Genomic DNA, 19,679 nt, shown 5'->3' on the forward strand with positions numbered 1-19,679 from the left:
CTAGGACATCCTCAATAGGGTCATTGTCTGAATCATCAATGGGTGGGCTCTCTGGCTCGGGAATAGGGTTATGCTCAGGAATCATCAATTCATCAACAGGGTCAACCTCCCTCCTAGGCTCCACTGGTACCTGACACAATAGGCAAGGTGTTACTAACTTAGAGTTGGAATTCCCTTGAGGGTAAAACAGTCAAGACTACCCGTGTAGCCCGACGACGAACTCGACTTGAGATCTAATTGATTGTTTTATTATTCTTAGGTCTACATATTTTATATCCTATCATTTCCAAGATTTGATAACCTAAGGTTCTGATACCATTTCTGTGGCGCCCCAAAACCCAGGGTCAGGAGTCTCGGAAGCCACGCTATCTAAACTCACACAACTCACACTACAATATGTAAATACTCACGCTTCACGACCCCACACTTAACACACACACACTACAGGTTATTGTCTTGGAAACGAACCATCATTTACTAGAGAAATTTTATTACAACCCAAATGTAATTAGTCTTACCGGGGGTGACCTTTAAGTAAGGTTAATCCGCCGGCCGAATATACGCTTCTTATTTCTTATTTTACATAAACCATACTTATAAATAAGCCGAACTATAAACAACTGAAAACTAATCCAGCTTATTCCGACTACATGAGGTACTGCACCAAACAATCTACGGAACAGCTGGCCATTTCCTACCCGTTTCCTGGCTGTGGTTCTCATGGCAGGCATCTTGATTCACTGTTGTGTTGTGTCAATTTAAGAAAACAAGTGTAAGCTAAGATGCTCAGCATAATAATGTACAGTATGAAATGACTGTATAATAACATCATATATTATATATATGTTTTATTTAAAAGTAGATTTCTCGGTGTCCCACACCTTCTTATGAGAATAATTCTTTTAAGGGGTTTTTATAACCTGCGAATACCTTAATAGTAATCCCAGCACCTAGGCTTGGGTTACGGTATTGCATATCAATTCCAATTGGAAGATTTTGGACATCTCACAGGAGCCACCGCATACGATGATCAGTCGTCCTACGAAAAGTAACCTTCTTTACTAGTAAAAGGACTAATACTGTCATCTCTCGGGTATCACCCTGGCCGCATTCGGGCTACTTGTCCCATTTTCTGGTATACACATACTTCACAAGTTCCTGAGTACACAAAGTACCTTCGCCTGCGGTACCTTTGGTAGCCCATCCAGCACACGTAGTACCAGAGTCTACCCCTCCATTGTCCTTCAACAGAATTATATCCATCCCGGGAACTTGAACCACATCGAAATTCCCCAAGCGTTTTGCTTGTTGATAGAGATTATTTATCTTTTTAGAATATAAGTGTATATATATGAATATACGTACTTCCGAGAATTTCGGAGGAAGTACTAGGGATGTGAGTTGACCGTTGTCAACAGATAATTAATAAGGGGAAAAGTTTCTTCTTGAAACTATATTCAATATAATAATAAGTCGGGATAATATTCACCGACGATCTGAAATTATTCGAATGATACTTCTAAATCAGAAGGTATATCAGGATCTATGATCTTTAAATCAATAATAATCCTTAAATAAATAATCATTAATTAAATAGTAGTCTATAAATAATTAAATGATAATTGATATTCATCATACCTCGAATGAGTTATTCTTTTAAAAAAGTTTATTTAAATAGTGTTCCTCAACTAGTTTGTGTTTACATAATTAATAATGAATAATGATTAATCAGGTTTGAAATAAATAAACGTTGAAGTATACTACTCCTATAATAAAGGAATACGTATATAATATTTAATATCCGAATCAAAAAAATATAGTTGAGGGAATATGCTCATTGGGAAATCGTTTTAAAAGTTCAAGGTGTTTTAATGTTTCGTAAGTGGACGATGAGTCCCTTTAAAACGTACTATTATGGACTTATATCCGTCCTATAATATCTCCGGAATGATTCCCGGGTTTTATCTTAAATCCCGACCGACCCTCGGTCTTCTATCATACATTACGCTTAAAGCGAAATAACATTTCACGATATATACTTATCGTACAACATCGCTATATCATGCGAAAATTCAAAACTACGTATCATGGCAAACATAGTATTTATGCGATGATAGTAAAACAATCTTTTCACAACACAACAGTAAAATGGAGTTGGGTTTGTAAACTTGCATGGGTATCTCGAGGTGGAGGATGCTCTAGGTTCCGCTAGGAAATCTATAACCATAAACACATTTCATTTCGTTAGGTTCCGTCCTAATTCACGGTAATTCGCACTCATGCGCTACTCATTATACACCCTCTCAAATCATACTACCCTTAACATTTCTTTTAAGTCATAAACACTTTATGGTCACTTCATTTTCCTAAGTATCTTCAGTTCATTCTCATTATCGTTGTCGGCTCCGCTTAAGGATTCTTACGGTTTCTACTCGCATGGTCTCGGCTCCGACATTTTTATAAAATTGAGAAATCATTATTTTCACTTGAAATTTTTATGACAGTTAGGAAACTCCACATGTTACTCTCTTTAAAATTTTCATGATTTATGAATACTTTTAAGTCTATCCTTTATATTTTCAAAGTTCATGATTTGTAGCAGTTTTTGTCGCGTAAAACACTTTTACTAAAACGATCATAACTTTTGATCCGTAAATTGGAATAAAGCCATTCAAGCGCCTAAAGGATCCTTATAATATTGTCTATCTTAAACAAAGGTTATTTCTCAAGAATCTATAGTTTACAACTTCGAGACTTTCTGCAGAAACTTAAAGTTACGGTGTGTTATTTTTGACGAAGTTACTTTACGATCGGGGTTTCGTTTATGCCTTAACTATCAACACAACCACCAACAATCATCATATCATCATCAACACAAAAACTCCTATAAAGAACATCATGTTCTTGAGGCAACAACAATCAACCTTAAATCTACTTAATTTAATCATCAAGATTTCATAAACAACACTTAGTAAGCTAGGTTTACTAACACCCACTAAATGGATCTTAAACATGAACCTTAAATAAAGTTAGGTCAAAGATTTTTACCTTTCTTGAAAGATTGAGATGTGTTCTTGAGGATGGTGGAGGCTTGGAAGTGCTTGGTATGATTTTTGGAACCTAAAACCACCATTAAAATCAAGAAACAAAAGAGAGGTTACTATTCACACTTATTCACTGGTGAGTTTCTTGAATTTATTCCACCCATAAAACCTTGATAAAAAGAGATGAAAGATTTTTATTACCTTAGTTTAGTCGCTAGGAGGCTTGGGAAATAATTGTGGGATTTTACAAGAACTAGAGCTTGGAGTTTTGAATTGCAATTCCTTCTTTTTTTCTTCAAATAGCCGAATGGGAGCAAATGGGGGTGGGGGTATTTATAGCCCTTGGTTGCTTCTCTTGGATGAATTCTAGGTTGCTTCTTGGAAGGTAACTTGATATCTTTGCAAGTTGATCTTTATTCTTCCTAGGATAGCTTAGGTTTATTCCTTGTCTCCAAATCCATGGACAAATCTTTGTAGCTTGCCAGCTTACAAGCTAAACTACAAGGTTAGCTCCTTAGCACACTATTTGCTAGCTAGCTTGGTCATCCTAGGGTTAGCTTACTATTTGATGAAGTAACCATGGTTACTTCCTTACCATGGTTTAGTTAGTGCGTTACGTTTAGTTAATCGTTTACGCGTTCGCTCGGTTACTTAAACGTTCTCCGCAATACTTATTCGTAAATGGTTCGCAATGTAATTCTTTTCGTATATATTCCTTATATTTTTATTTATCCTAATTGAATATAAATCCATAGGATTTTAATCTCGTAATTATATTGTGATTCCCGTAGTCCTTGATAAGTCGTAATTACGGTTGTTTTTCAAAGTTCGTTTTCTTCGAAAACTAATAGCGTTTACATACGCTTATTTGGTACGTATAGTCGTAATATCTATTCCGAAACTCATTTTCTTATGCACTATATAGTGTGGGCTCAAAAGTTTTCCCGTCTGTCAGGGTTACTATTCATTAAACGTTTTACAGGGTCTCAAAAATTCGAGTTATTACATAACTCCTCGAAGTAGACTGAGCAATCCAGATCTGATGAGTTTTGAACCAGTTTAGATAATGTATCAGCCTCTGAATTCTCCTCTCTGCGGATTTGAAGGACTTGTGTCTTTGGTATCAAGGTGAGGTAGCTTTGGACCAGAGCCTGGTACTTGGCTAGAATTGGATCCTTCGTTATGTACTCGCCATTTATTTGCTTGACCACGATCTGGGAGTCACTATAGATGTTGAGGTCCTGGATCCTAAGGGTCCTAGAAAGCCTCAATCCCGTTATGAGAGCTTCATACTCTGCCTGGTTATTGGTCGCTGAGAATCCGAATAAGATTGCCGTTTGAATTATGAACCCATCTGGGCTCTTTAATATGAGTCATGCTCCCGACCTTTCGTTTGTTAAGGATCCATCAACCTTGAGAGCCCAGGCTCCCGGGTTGTGATCAACTCTGGTCTCTGGGTCAATGCTCATGGGCCTAGGCTCCTCATCTGGAAAGTTGCATTCTATGATGAAGTCAGTGAGTGTCTGGGCTTTGATAGCAGCTCTTGGTATGAAACTCAAGTTGAGCTGACTTAGCTCAACTGCCCAATTCACTAGCCATTCTGAGACATCTGGCTTGTGTATTATCTTCCTTGGGGGTTGGTTAGTCACAACCCGGATCTCTCTTCCCTAGAAGTAGTGTCTGAGTTTTCTTGATGTCGTAACCAAGGCAAAAGCAAACTTTTCTAGCCTTGGGTATCGGGTCTCTGCATCTTTTAGTACTTGGCTTACATAGTATACTAGTTGATGTTTGTCATTCTTTTCCCTGATCAGTGCTGCTCCAACTGCCTGGGCTCCTGCTGATAGGTACAGGAACAAGGGCTCCCCTGGTTGGGCTTTTGTTAGGATTGGTGGATGGGAGAGATATTTCTTGATTTCTTCGAAAGCACTTTGCCATTCCGGGTTCCAATTGACTTCTTTCTTGTTGGTTGCTCCCTTCAATAGGTCGAAGAAGGGTAGGCATCTTTCGGCTAGCTTTGAGATGAATCTTCTAAGTGCTGCCAGGGACCCTGCTAGCTTCTGAACATCTTTAAGTGTCATGGGGGCCTTCATCTCCTGGATTGCCTTTATCTTCTCTGAGTTTGCCTCAATACCCCGATTTCTGATCATGAATCCTAGGAATTTTCCAGCCCATACTCCGAATGTGCATTTTTCCGGATTCAACTTTAGTGAGTATTTCCTTAGGTTATCGAAGCATTCTCTTAGATCGTCGATATGACCTGGGATACTTTTTGACTTTGCAATCATATCATCGACATATGATTCTAAGTTCCTTCCCAGCTGAGTCTTGAAGATTTTGTTCATTCCTCTATGGTAGGTCGAGCCTGCATTCATTAATCCAAAAGGAAACATGATGTAGGCGTAGACTGCCCTGTGGGTGATGAATACTGTCTTGGGGATATTGTTTGGGTTCGTCTTGATCTGGTTGTACCCTGAGAAGGAATTCATAAAACTTAGCATTACATCCCCTGATGTGGCATCTATTAGTTGATCAATACTGGGTAGGGGGTAGGGGTCCTTTGGGCATGCACTATTCAGGTCGGTGTAGTCAATACACATTCTCCATTTTCCGTTTGCTTTTTTCACCATCACGACATTGGCCAACCATTCTGATCCCTGCTGCAAGTAGTTTCTCAACCTCTTCATCTATTACTTTCTGCCTCTTTGGGGTGAAATTTCTTCTCGTTTGCTTGACTGGCTTCCTATCTGGGTTGACGTCCAAGTTGTGCATTGCTACGGATTTATCAAGCCCTATCATGTCTCTCAGGCTCCATGCGAATACATCAGCGTACCCTTGGAGCAGTGAAAGTAGGTCTTTTCTGAAGACAGAATCTAGTTTGGATCCTATTTTAACTTTTTTGGAAGGATCACTCTCATTGATCAGGATGGCTTTTATTTCGATAGCAGCCTCAACCTTGGCTTGATCTTGGTTTGATAGCAACTGCTGGATTCGGGCTTCTGAATTCTTCTTCATATAGACTTCGAAACTGGTTGCAAGCATAGTAGGATTGCCCTGGGTAAGGGTAGTATAGGTTTCCATCTCTACTATGGCTTGGTTGCTTTTTGACTCTTCCGAGCCTGGCTTGGTTGCTTGTAGATCTGGGGTGGATTCTATAACCTGGACTTCTTTTCTCCCGTCATCCATTGAGGGTGGGAGATGCTTCTTAGAGCTTTGCTGCTTGCGAAGGACTATGGCCTTTCTCTTGTTTTCTTGGTGAGTTTCGGCCATGACCAGGGCCTGGCTATAGCATCTCTCGGCGACCTTATAGTCTCCCTTGACTTCTCCAATCCCCGATGGAGTTGAGAATTTTATTTTCAGGTGTGAAATGGATGTGATTGCTTGTATCCTGGTCAGGGTTGAGCGGCCAATGATTCCGTTGTTAGATGACGGGGTGTTGATGATATAAAACTTTATCACATGCGTGACTTGGTTCGGAGCTGATCCGAATACTACAGGGAGGTATAAGGTTCCCTAGATCAGGACCAAGTTGTTCCCGAACCCATAGAGGGGATCCTCTCTACATTCATTTGAGCGCATGCTCCCTAGTTTCATCATGTCCACAGTATGCTTGAAGAGTATGTTTACCGAAGAGCCATTGTCTATTAGCATTCTCCTCACCTCATTATCAAAAATATCAAGTGTTACCACCAGAGCTTCATTGTGATTCGGATTAACCCCTTCGTAATCCTTGCTGCTGAATGAGATCACCATCTCCGGGTAGGATTGGAAGGAGAGTACTTCATCTCCTGAGCCTGGGCTCCTATGAGGTGAGTGGGAACCTCCTAGGACCACGTTTACTATATTCTTTCCCCTCCTTGGTCTTTCTTCTTTCTGAGATGTATCTCGGGATACATACTGGTTTAGGTTACCTTTTTGACTTGGTCTTTAATGAAGTATTTGAGAGATAGACAATTCTCAGTTTTGTGCCCATGCGTTTCATGGTAGTCGCATTGCCTGTTATAAGGCCTGCTCTCTAGGGGAGTCTGCATGGGCTTCGGTGGATAGCATAATGGCTTGCCTTTGATTTCTTTTAGAATCTCCTTCCTGGTTCTGTTGAGTGGCGTCTAATCTGGCTCCTGCCTGGGCTCTCTGGCTTGCATAGCTGGACCTGGATCGCTTTTAGATTCCATCTTAGGACCAAGTCTCTGAAATATTGGAGTGTTCTGAACCACATTTGTCTGTTGGCTTTGTTGGCTTTACTTGAACTTCTTATCCTGATGGTAACCCCCTTTCGGTCGGTCATCAGAGTTTTTACTCCTGGATCCCCCGTTCTGGGTCATTCTCATAGCCTGGAGTACATCTGTTTTTTTTATGAACCTGGCTGCCATAGAGTAGGCAGCAGCTAAGCTTTGTGGCTCTTTGTTTATCAGCTCTACAATATACCTCTCATTATGCTCTGGATCCAGGTTCCTTCGGAATATGCTTAGTGCCTCCTGCTCGTCTAGGCTCGAGATTTTGTTTATGGCTTCCTGGAACCGCCTCATATAGGTTGACAGAGTTTCGTTGTCATATTGGTGTATGGTATCGAGATGGCACATGTGCAACTCGTGGGTCTTGTTAGCACGGAACCTTCTCAAGAAGGCCCCACGAAACTCTTTCCAGATATGGATGCTTCGGGAGGGGATTCTGCTGAACCATCTCTGAGCCCCCCCCCCCTTGAGTGTTGAGGCGAAAAACCTGGATTTTGTCAAATCATTGTAGTAGTATATTTGAGCTATCTGCTCAAAATAATTGAGGTGTTCTTCTGGATCCCCCAATCCATCGAAGGAATCGAAGTTGTAATGTTTGAGATTTTTCTATCGAGGGATGGCTTCTAGAGAGTGACTGAAGGGTGTTGGTATTTCCCCAACTTCGACACCTGAGTCTCTCTCCATCTTTCTTTGAAGTTCATAAATCATATCTTTGAGGTCCTTCTGCCCCTCCTTAACATCATCAGAGATGACCTCGGGGGTAGGCTCCTGTCGGGTCCTCTTGGGCTTGGCTTTTTCCAAGAGCCTCTCCTCTTCTAGTTGCATTCTTTTCTGAATCTTCTGTTCTAGCTTTGCTTCTTCTTCATTTCTTATATGTTCTCTCATATCTTCTAGTTTCTTTTTTCTGGTTGCTTATGTCTCTTTGCTTTGGTCTTTCTGATTCTTTTTCCCTTTGGCCCCTATTCGGTCAAAGACAGATCTTTTAGATTGATGGGAGTCCCCGGACTCCTCTTGGTCATCATCTCGTTCATATGCTACCTGAGCCCGGGCTTGCTCCTCTCTGTAGAGCCTGATTGCTTCAGCTAGTTCGTTGCTTGTCAAATTGGCCATATGCTCATCTGCCACTGGAACATTGGTATACTTGTACTGATTCAGTTCAATGAGATTTCTGGCATCCTGGGGTGTCACTATCCTTTCCAGGACTGTGGTATGTTGTGCTAAAGGCTGGTCTTGGGGATCCTCCCGGTCTATCCCGGGTTCATGCGCCTGAGAGTGATTCGGATCATGGACCTGGGTGCTAGCAGAGGGCCTCCCTGCTGGGGTCTTTCCCGGTCTTTCCATTTTCAAAATTGTAAAAACGACACTTCTCCAATAGTTAAGGCTAAAAATATGGATCTGAGGTTGCTTTTGTGAAGATGACAAAAAATTACCAGAATAACACTAAACAATTTTTCTGGGTTTTGTTGGCAATATTACTAGACAAGAACAGCAGGCTCTAGAGCAAAAACTCAATATGAAAACTAAAGCAGGTCTAGGTTTCAAGATTATCAAAACTAACAAACTCAAAACAATCAAGACTAATTAACGAGAGCGGGCTCACACAAACGTGGTCTAAACTACTGAGCTCACATAAATGTGGCTTAAGCGAAAAGCATCCATATTCAAGAAAGGGTATGGTTATTTTGTTCTTACAGGTTTAAGATGTGGACTCTCTTAAGAGTTTGTTGGTGAAGATGAATCCAGGGGCACCGAGACCCAAGGATGGAGCGCCCCTCCTTCTAGCACCAAATGATAACTCCGGTGAGCGGGCGGCTCCTTCTGACGCCGTGCCTGGACCTTTCTTCTAAGAGCAGGGTGTACATGCTGTTGGGTATCTATAAAACAACACCGGAGGGGGGTTTTATCCCTGCGGCGCCTCCGGTATAAGAATAAGGGTCTGGTTGTAGAAGATGAAGATAGAAAGGATAAGAGTGGCTGTGAGTGTATAAGCTGTGTATATGAGAGTGTGTGTAATGAAAAAATGTGTTCAACCCCTAAACCCTTTATCTTTGGGGGTATATATAGCCCAAAGGTAGTATTTAGGGGTTGTTACCTCAAGATCAGGGTCGTTGATTGTTGGAGGACGGAGGACGTCTGGCTTGGATGGATTGCAGACACGTGTCCAGGTAAGGACCACCTTCAGGATGTCCCAACGGTACTCTGACACACGTCACGTTTGTCTGATATGTTAGTTGCTGATAGTTGTCCTTATCGTGTGCTCACGTACCCTTCCTTGGCGGGTTGTGGGGCGTGCATGTGCTCGCTGGATCCCCTTCAGGGTAATCCTGGTTCAGGGCTGGATCCAGGTAGGTTGGTGATCCAGGTCATGGGCTGGACTCTGGTTAGGGATGACCCAGGTCCTGAGTTGGACCCGGGCCTGGGCTTCTCCACTTGATTGAACTGGGTAAGGGGGTCTTAGTCCATCAGTTGAGTATGTTTCACCCTAGATCTGGGTTGAGCCCTAGCCAGATTGCTTATACCCTATCAGAAAGCATTTAAATAAAGACGAAAATTAACCAACAATAATAATAAATGAATGACAAAACTTTATTATTAAAATTTTATCATCGTTACATTTTTTGTAAAAGCATAACTTAATTTAAAAAAAAAATTAAGGCGGTTAAAAAACCTCTATAGTACAAAGATGAATATAATTACATGTGTACAACTGGCCACTTAATTTGGCAATATACTTTTCATGTCCATAACGTTCATTATATTGTACACTATATTGTTGTCTACATTTTGAGTATACAATTATTAAAGTCCGATATAATTATAGATGTGTTCTCTACATCAATGTTAGACATGGTAACTGTATTTTTATAAATACTAGAATATGTCCGTTCTTGAACAATATAGCCGATTATGTATTATATTGCAAGAAAATATATTATTCTCTTTTAGTATAAAATATAGTTTTTACTTTTTATGCATCAATAATTTTTCTAAAATTACCTGAGAAAGATAGAAGAGCAACAAACAGATACAAATACAAAAATTTATCTATAAAAGCAAAACAAAGTGTGGAAGACATTAGAAAGGTTGAAATATCCGAATAAAATTGATACCTAATATTTTATAAAAAAAATTACATTCTCGTACATATTTTTAGGTAATATACAAATAATAACATATCTACAACTAACAGATTTACGAATTTATTTAAACTTGAAAATCTATTACAATGAATAGCTCTAAAGTTTTTTAAGCTGATTTTTTTTACATATAAAAATTATTAAATACAAATTATATGTAACAAAAACTTAATACAAGATATTTAATAAATTATGTTATTAATGTATTGTTAAATTATGTTATGAATTTATAAATGTTTTAAACGTATGAGTAGATATTCTCTCTGATGCATGATTAGTTTTAATTGCATTACTTGTTACTCACTCGTACATTTTTGTAAATATTTTTACTCCTCTTATTTTAATTATTATAATATTTCTTAAACTTTTATATTTTTTTACTCCTCTTATTTTAATTATTTCTTAAACTTTTATATTTAATTATTTTTTATCGTACATTATTTAAAGTATTATTTTTTTTACTCAATATAGGGGTATATTATATATGACAGTTATTTTATTTTTTCTAAATAAACTATTTTTTATAATTATTTACAACTAAATTATTTCATTTATGACTTTTACAAAAGTAATGATTTGAATTTATCTAAATATATACATTTTATATGATTTTGGTAGATATTTTAATTTGTGATTAGTATTTTAATATAAATATTAAGAATAGATGTATTCTAAAATTTATAATATAAAAATTTAATGTCTAACCTTCAATATGATATAATTTTCATAAATGTAAATGTAGAAATATTTCTTGAAAATTTAAGATTTTTCTAAAAAAAATTATGTTTGTTAAGTTAACATTATGATTTAATAATTTAATTTTAGTATTAGTAACACATATATAAATTATAATTACACATTTAGATGTTAACCCATGTTGTTAGTAATTTGAAATTAATAAATATTAAAGTATTATTATTTTTACTAAATATTGTGGTGTATTACACGTGAAAATTCTTTTATTTTTTCTAAATAAACTATTTTTTATACTTATTTACAACTAAACTATTTAATTTATGACTTTTACCAAAATAATAATTTGAATACATCTAAATATATACATTTTATATAATTTTATTAGATATTTTAATTTGTGATTAATATTTTAATATAAATATTAAGAGTAATATCTACGTGTCACCCTATTATATGGAACACTCACGAGACCTATTAGATATAATTTTAGATAACCAAAAACAAGCACGCCACATTTGTATTCACCACTCATCATCTATAATACTCCACGCCTATATTAACCATAATCTAGAGTAAATTTTATTCTAAATTTTATTATTTATAATTTTTTATAACATGTTTAAGATTTAAATATATAATATTATAATATAAAAATGATGTATATATCTTCATAATTATTATATGTATAGATGTATTTTTATTTATAAAAAAAATGTTATGTAACATTAAGTGTGATAAATAATTTATTGTTAACTAAATTTATAAAAATTCTAATATATTAATATATGTTCTAATTATATATTTTATTTTATATGTAAGTAATGTTCATAATAATTACTCATTTTTATTTTATAATGTTTACTTTAAAATATTGATATAAATATAAAAATGTTATAATATTATAATAAATATTTTTTTATTAAATTTATTATTTTAATTCCACTAATATAAAATATAATTAATTAAACTCCTTTTCAAAAAAAGAAATAATTAAACTATTTTATTTAAACTTTTTATTTATATATTAAAATTAATAAAAAGAATAATATTATGAATATAGCTAATGGTTATACCTAATGTCAATGTCACTTTCAATAAAATTTTAGTTAAACATATTTTAGCTAACAATTTTAGATATTTGCTCTAAGAACATAAAAAATGAGTACCTAATTTCATCACTTGTTACATGTATTGGATATAATATGAACAGCAAGATATTGGAAGCTCTGCAATTTCTGAGTCAAAAGGTTGGAGCAGGATTTGGAGAGCAGCTCTCCCCACAAAATGAAGATATTTTTATGGTCGTAATCGTAACAATCTAACAGTGAGGGAGCAGACTAGAAGCAAAGGGAGTGAATCTGCCTATCACTTGCCCCATGTGCATATATTCTTTGACTGTCAAGAGTTGCTGGCAACACGTTGGTCTGAATTATGATATGCGTGAGGTTGTTTCTGCAGCCGAGTGGCTTCTGAATATGTTGCATGTTTCTTGTCAGGACGAAATTATTAAAAAAATTCTCTACTTTGTATGGGATTTGGGCTGTGGAGAAATAGGAAGGTTTGGGAGAACAGGTGACAACCGGGGGCTGTAGCTATGGATAACAATTTAATGTATGTTAAGGAATGGAGAGACGCAAGAGCAAATAAAAACAAAGGTCAAGAAAATGAGTTCCTCCTGAGGATGGAAAGTTTAAGGGTTAATGTTAATGCGTTGTGGTTTCCAGGAAAAAGTCCATTGGAATGGTTATCAGATATCACACAGAAGGCAGAAGCCTGAAACTGTCTTTGAAGCTGAAAGTATTGGCGTGAGGGAAGCTTTGTCTTGGGTGTTGAATCGTGCAGAAAAGAAGGTAATACTGGAGACGGACTCCAAGTTAACTACTGATGCGATTAATGGCCAACGAGTGTACTCAATTCTAATGATGTAGCCAAAGAGGTAACCTCTCTTTTGTCTTTTTGTGAAATAGTTATGTAATCTTAACTGACATCAATTAATATGAACGGGTCAATAGTAGAGGTTTTACGGTGCATTAAGGTTACTTGAAGTAATGACAGATCATATAGGGTTTTTTCTTTTACACTATCACCAAACTATCTACCTTCTTAAGAGAATTGAACTATCAGCAATAAGGGTTTCGGTATGGATCATTTTAGGCTATGGTGACAAGTTCGAAAACTTTCAAAAGCAGTTGACATCCTCGCTTCAGATAAATCAATGGTTGCAGTAAGTGATTATGATGAGTTTCACAACACAGCCAAGAGACATTTACTAACACATATCCTGGGACCAATTGCTCAGGTTTGCGCCTGCAAGATAATTCTATAGTTTTTTTTTAAAAAAAAAAATATTTCGACTATTTTTTGTTTCTACTAAATTTAATTATCAGTCTTTGTATTATTAACTTTAAGCAGAGGCAACAACGCATCCACAAAGATACTTTGATTGAAAACACATCAAACCAGTTACATGCTTTGTCGAAAAGTTGTCCTCGTGAGAGTATAAACTTCAGAGAATTGTCTGAGTTGGGACTTTTTGGATTAGCAATGAAACAAGTGAGTTTAATGTTTTTTTTAAAATTATTATTATTGTATTATCCATAGTAGCTTTACTAATGGAAGATAGGTAAAGTGCCTCTATTTATATAAATGGGGTTTTGCAGACCTTAGGAGAGGATGTGGAATCCATTTATGTTGATGAACTCCAAACAACAATGTCGAGACTATGAGATGTTTAACTGTCTAGGTGATGATACAATGGTGGGCGCAATTGATGTGGATTGGGGAGACTTGTTCCCATATCCAAAATGGTTTCCAAATAAAAGATTTGTAAATAAAATCGAGGCAGCTGAATATCCGCAGGACAGCAGTTATGAAATCCTTGATTCAAAGAGCTAGAAAACAAACTTCTTCCAAAGAGGTCCGTTTACATTGCCAGCTTCGTTATTAACTGATGTTCTAATAAATCTTACAGCATGGAGCCTGATTTCTTGTAATTTATTTAGGAAAGGCTTTATGAGGAGATGAGTAGGGTGTGTGGGTCTGATAAAATCACAGAGGAGAAGTTACCTCACCTTCCTTATCTTTATGCTATCTTCCAAGAGACTCTGAGAGTGCACAGTCCTGTTCCAATAATTCCTTTGCGTTATGTGCATGAGCATACTCAATTAGGAGGCTATTTTGTTCCTTCCGGAAGCGAGGTTCTGATTAAAATATTAATATCATCATTGTTTTTGTAGATTGCCATAAATATCTATGGATGATGTTGATATTGTAGGGCTTATAGCTCGCAAACTCCATCCTATGTAAGTGTGTTTCCGCCACATTAGTTGTTTATATTCACTCCTACAACAACGTTTTCTGTGTAGTTACTATATTCTTAGTATTCATCATCAAAGATCTCATAAAAGTTTGTTGCACAAGAACAAACTTGCATCTGTATTCTTGTCCTGAGCCACACAATAAAATACTCTCTTTGTGTAATATTTGACTATTGCGCATTGGTGGATTAGCGTGCCCAGTAATCAAATCAGATTGAAGTTTAGAAAAATATGCAGTTGGAAAGAAAGGGATTTCCTATATGTCAAGGTGCCCCTGAGATACTCTGTCAAACACAACACAGCTACATTTAAATTGTGAAATATGTTTTATGATATTAGTATATCACTTTTCTTTCTTTTTAATAATAGTAATGAGCATTCCTAATTACAGTTGGAAATAGAGTAGATGTACAAATTAGACATATGGTCTCGGAGACTTGTTATTCTGGCCTGCTGTTGGAGAAGGGTGAGTATAATATTTAGTACAACCATCCCTGGTTAGTATTAGGAATGAAAATAATTTTCTATGGAGTCCAAAATCTTTGAATTTCAATTGTGTCAATATGCACAACTAGATATCATGCAGAGGTTTAAAATTAAGGTAGAATATAGCATTTGTTAAGCATTCATATTTTTCACCAGCAGCTTTGGGCACTCAACGAGACTTTGCACTTCAAACACTCCATTTATCCGGGCCTCGGCTGTTTTCATCATTTTGTTTTCTCCTATTTTCATCTTCTTAAACACTGTCTATGGCTATACAATTAGATCATTGCTGTTCTTTGCAATCACCCCCAAAAACTTAGGCAATGATCAATTTTATGCACAAACTGAAGTCAGCAATAATTGTTTTGTTGGTCCTTTTCCAAGAATTCAAAATTGTCCCACCTCAAATATTTTGGCATAAGGTTTAACAATTTTAAAGTAAAATTCTACCAAGCTTTAACATGAAAGTATTCATAGGTGTTTAATTCAGAAAGAATTGAAAGGTATCTTGCCAAAAAAAAATTCCTGAGGAAGTGTTAGAAAAAAATTGGATTTTTAGATCATAATAATTTTATTATGTTGTTGATGATAATTCTAAAATTTAATGATTGGAAGTTATTTTATGATACGTGAACTTAAACTTTTATGTATGGTTTTAAATAAAATTCTTAATGAAATCTATACAGAATTAGAGTTAAACTTAGTGGCTTGAAAAAGTTTGAAAAAAAAAGAATGTGTTTTGTACCAATTGAAAATAAATAAAGGGATATTGGCTTTATATAGTATCACACAAATGATGAGTAATATACAACTATTAAGGTACTTGATGTGTTCTTGTGTGCTTCAAGCGCCCTGCCATGCATGGGTTAGGTAGAATTTATTTAACTGTTGACCGGATTCGGTTTCTAAATGTGAGGGATAATGAATAAGCTAAGCTGTTTTAAATTCAAATTATAGGACTAAGTGAATAAGATAAGTTGTTTTAAATTCAAATATTCAAATACTCTAAGGTTGTGAGTTTTTTACACCACATACCACACCCTACTCCTCTAAGGTTCTGAATTTTTTACACCATACCCTACATTCTTCTTCTTCTCTTTATGAAAAAATTTAAGAGTAATATTAGAAAATCCAAAGATTGATCTCAAAAAATTTCCAAACCACACACTAAAAAATTTAATTGTTGGGCATATTATATGCACGATGAATTCATTATTTTATTAAAAATATCATTTAGGAAATTTTTTGAAGAAGACCTTAAAATTTCTATTATTTTTCTATTTTTAAACATGCCTATAATTATGGTATAACTGATGATATGTTCAAATTGAAAATATTAAGAATTTTTTTTAAAAAAATGGACAATTCTTTTTAATAATTTTCATTTATTGAAAATGAACTATTAAAAGATCTTATACATAAAACAAACCAAGAATATATTTTAATAATATGAAAAATTATAGATCCAATATTTTTGAATGTTTATTAGTAGGGAGTTGTGTTGGAAATTTGATGAGGGTCTGGGACTCGGTCGAAGAATTTATATTATCGATTTACAAAGAATTAAAATGAGTTTGATTCAACCATTTTTGTAAAAATCTTTAAAAATAGCTTTAAATCTTTCAATCATGCTGTGCAATAATTAGCGGTGGTATTTCTAGAGAAAGCATAATTTGTCCTAATAATTGCACTGAAAAAGAGACTAGCCATATAAACTTCTTTAATTATTCATATCAAAAGAACCGGGACAAATTTGCCTATACATGTAAATATTACCGACAAAACTGGAATGTTGAAAAGATTTTCCAACTCAAGTGTTAAACCCATATTCCATAACATTTTTCAACATATAATTTGACGGTACTAAACAAAATCTTATCTGCACTTGTGCCCCTGTCCATTTCTTGAAGGTATCATTCCTCCGCACCACCTTTGAATCTTTTCTTAGTCAACCTCATTTTGTGTGTCACCCTAATAAATTTTTTGATATTTTATTTTTTGTTTTCAGGATTTGTTTCTATAAATGTGTGAGTTTTTACCTGTGATCCTTGCATAGTTTGAATTTGTATTTCTTGAATTTACAGCTTTTGTTGAGGTGAATTATTAGGAGTTGTCCCACATCGTTTGTGGGAGGGGCAGTTTGCTAGAATATAAGCAGCCAGACAACTCCAATTAGTGTGAGGCCTTTTGGGAGGTGCCCAAAAACAAACCAGTGCGGGCTCGGCCCAAAGCGGACAATATCATACTAATGTGGAGTTAGGCTTGCTCAGCAAACCCAACAAGTGGTATCAGAGCTTCAGGTTATAACGGTCCATAACAATCTCACGTGGGCTCCAGAATGGACCTAGGAAGAGCCAGATGGGCTTGCCCCAGAATGGGCTCGAGGAAAAGGTAGGTGGACCTTCCAGTATGGGCCTAGGGGGAGCAGATAGCCAGATGGACTTCTAGTATGGGTCAAGGGGGAGATTGTTAGGAGTTGTCCCACATCGTTTGTGGGAAGGGCAGAATGCTAGCAAATAAGCAGCCAGATAACTCCAATTAGAATGAGACCTTTTGGGAGGTGCCCAAAAAAACAAACTCGTGCGGGCTCGGCCCAAAGCGGACAATATCATACTAATGTGGAGATAGGCCTGCTTAGCAAGCCCAACAAGAATTGTTAGGAGTTGTCCCACATCGTTTGTGGGAGGGGCAGTTTGCTAGAATATAAGCAGTCAGACAACTCCAATTAGTATGAGGCCTTTTGGGAGTGGACCAAAAATAAACCCGTGCGGGCTCAGCCCAAAGCGGACAATATCATACTAATGTGGAGTTAGGCCTGCTCAGCAAGCCCAACAAGTGGTATCAGAGCTATGGTTGAAACGGTCCATAACAATCTCAGATGGGCTCCAGAAGTGACCTAGGAAGAGGCAGATGGGCTTGCCCTAGAATGGGCTCAAGGAAAAGGCAGACGGGCCTTCCAGTATGGGCCTAGGGTGAGCAGATAGCCAGATGGACTTTCAGTATGGGTCGAGGGGGAGCCTGGTCACACTGAAGGAGGCAGAATCGACAGGTGTCGGGCCCGATGTGTGAAGGGGAGATTGTTAGGAGTTGTCCCACATCGTTTGTGGGAGGGACAGTTTGCTAGAATATAAGCAGCCAGACAACTCCAATTAGTGTGAGGCCTTTTGGGAGGTGCCCAAAAACAAACCCGTGCGGGCTCGGCCCAAAGCGGACAATATCATACTAATGTGGAGTTAGGCTTGCTCAACAAGCCCAACAAGTGGTATCAGAGCTATGGTTGAAACGGTCCATAACAATCTCAGATGGGCTCCAGAAGTGACCTAGGAAGAGGCAGATGGGCTTGCCCCAGAATGGGCTCAAGGAAAAGGCAGACGGGCCTTCCAGTATGGGCCTAGGGGGAGCAGATAGCCAGATGGACTTTTAGTATGGGTCGAGGGGGAGCCTGGTCACACTGAAGGAGGCAGATTCGACTGGTGTCAAGCCCGATGTGTGAAGGGGGAGATTGTTAGGAGTTGTCCCACATCGTTTGTGGGAGGGGCAGTTTGCTAGAATATAAGTAGTCAGACAACTCCAATTAGTATGAGGCCTTTTGGGAGTGGCCCAAAAACAAACCTGTGCGGGCTCAGCCCAAAGCGGACAATATCATACTAATGTGGAGTTAGGCCTGCTCAGCAAGCCCAACATGAATAACATGGATTTAGTTGTGAATTTGCAATCAACCCCTGCTGTGAGTGTCCCGGTTGTAGTTATTGGTGGTGTTTCTATTTGGTTGTTCAAAAGATTTGTGGATCATAAAGAAAAATCACCCTCAAATCTCCCTCCTTTGCCAGGTATTAGTGTATAAATTTACCTTGCGAATCATAAATAATTGGATGATTTTGTGTTTGTGTATTGGATGCAGAGGTACCAGGGCTACCATTGATTGGGAATTTGCTGCAACTGAAAGAGAAAAAGCCCCACAAGAGGTTTACTAAGTGGGTTGTCACATACGGTCCTATTTACTCCATCAAGACTGCCTCGAGCACTATGGTTGTTCTCAATTCCAATGATGTTGTCAAGGAGGTACAGGGTTCAAGCTTAAGACTGTGAGGTGCTTTTGTTTGAGAGTGTGGTACAGGGTTCGGTGTTTTTTTTTAGAGTGTGGTGCAGGGTTCAACTAGCGACAATCCATTTTATGTTTCAATCTACTCTTAAACTCACTCCCACAAACCACCAAATAACTTCGTGAACAATGATTCTTTGCAATAGGCCACTTAAACCCCTCATCCAAAAATATCACTAGTACTCTATGATAATAAGCGTTGGACAAGTTAATATCTCTTGTAAATCTTTCAGTGTGAGTGCATTTCCAGATCTAATAAGAAATAGAGCAAACCAGAGGTAATGTGTTAAAATAATTATAAGCTAAACTTAGATTATTATTTTAATAATATTGAATGTTCATGAAAGCACCTAGAATAAACCTTTGAGGTTCAAGACTTTTGAGTTCATGGTCTTTTGGGTGTATGATCTTTAGCTTTTCATGTACCTAGGGAGTTGCATATTCTAGTAGGTTCTATGGAGGCCTATAAATAGGACACTCTTTCAAGCTTTGTAATCATCAAGTTTTATATAATCTTTTGAGTGAAATACAAGTGTGAGTTTATTACTTTTTGTGTGAGTTACTTGTGTGGATTATTGAGAACAAGTTTCTTCTCTTTAATTTCCAACTCTTTTATATTTAAATTCCTACAAAGTGGTATCAAGAGCAAGGTTAAGTGATGTCTTCCA

General features: G+C 37.0%; 1 protein-coding gene and 1 pseudogene across 1 annotated transcript; both read left to right on the forward strand.

Annotated features, from left to right (window-relative positions):
• Positions 1 to 9,497: 9,497 nt before the first annotated feature.
• LOC141679993 (ent-kaurene oxidase-like) lies at positions 9,498 to 15,045 on the forward strand (annotated as a pseudogene).
• A 3,555-nt stretch (positions 15,046 to 18,600) lies between these two features.
• Positions 18,601 to 19,103, forward strand: LOC141679994 (ent-kaurene oxidase-like). The gene is made up of 3 exons (XM_074486337.1): positions 18,601 to 18,739; positions 18,811 to 18,971; positions 19,059 to 19,103. Exons 1-3 carry the CDS (start codon positions 18,601 to 18,603, stop codon positions 19,101 to 19,103), a joined length of 345 nt encoding a protein of 114 aa, XP_074342438.1.
• The last annotated feature ends 576 nt before the right edge of the window (positions 19,104 to 19,679 follow it).

The sequence above is a fragment of the Apium graveolens genome, chromosome 8 (assembly GCF_009905375.1).
Source record: "Apium graveolens cultivar Ventura chromosome 8, ASM990537v1, whole genome shotgun sequence".
Classification (NCBI taxonomy): Eukaryota; Viridiplantae; Streptophyta; class Magnoliopsida; order Apiales; family Apiaceae; genus Apium; species Apium graveolens.

What these genes read in the sequence shown, in the direction of transcription:
- LOC141679994 (XM_074486337.1), top strand. Translation starts at nt 18,601, where the DNA reads ATGGATTTAGTTGTGAATTTGCAATCAACCCCTGCTGTGAGTGTCCCG. An exon ending in AAATCTCCCTCCTTTGCCAG is followed by an intron (nt 18,740 to 18,810) that starts GTATTAGTGTAT and finishes TATTGGATGCAG; the next exon opens with AGGTACCAGGGCTACCATTG. An exon ending in CCAATGATGTTGTCAAGGAG is followed by an intron (nt 18,972 to 19,058) that starts GTACAGGGTTCA and finishes AGTGTGGTGCAG; the next exon opens with GGTTCAACTAGCGACAATCC.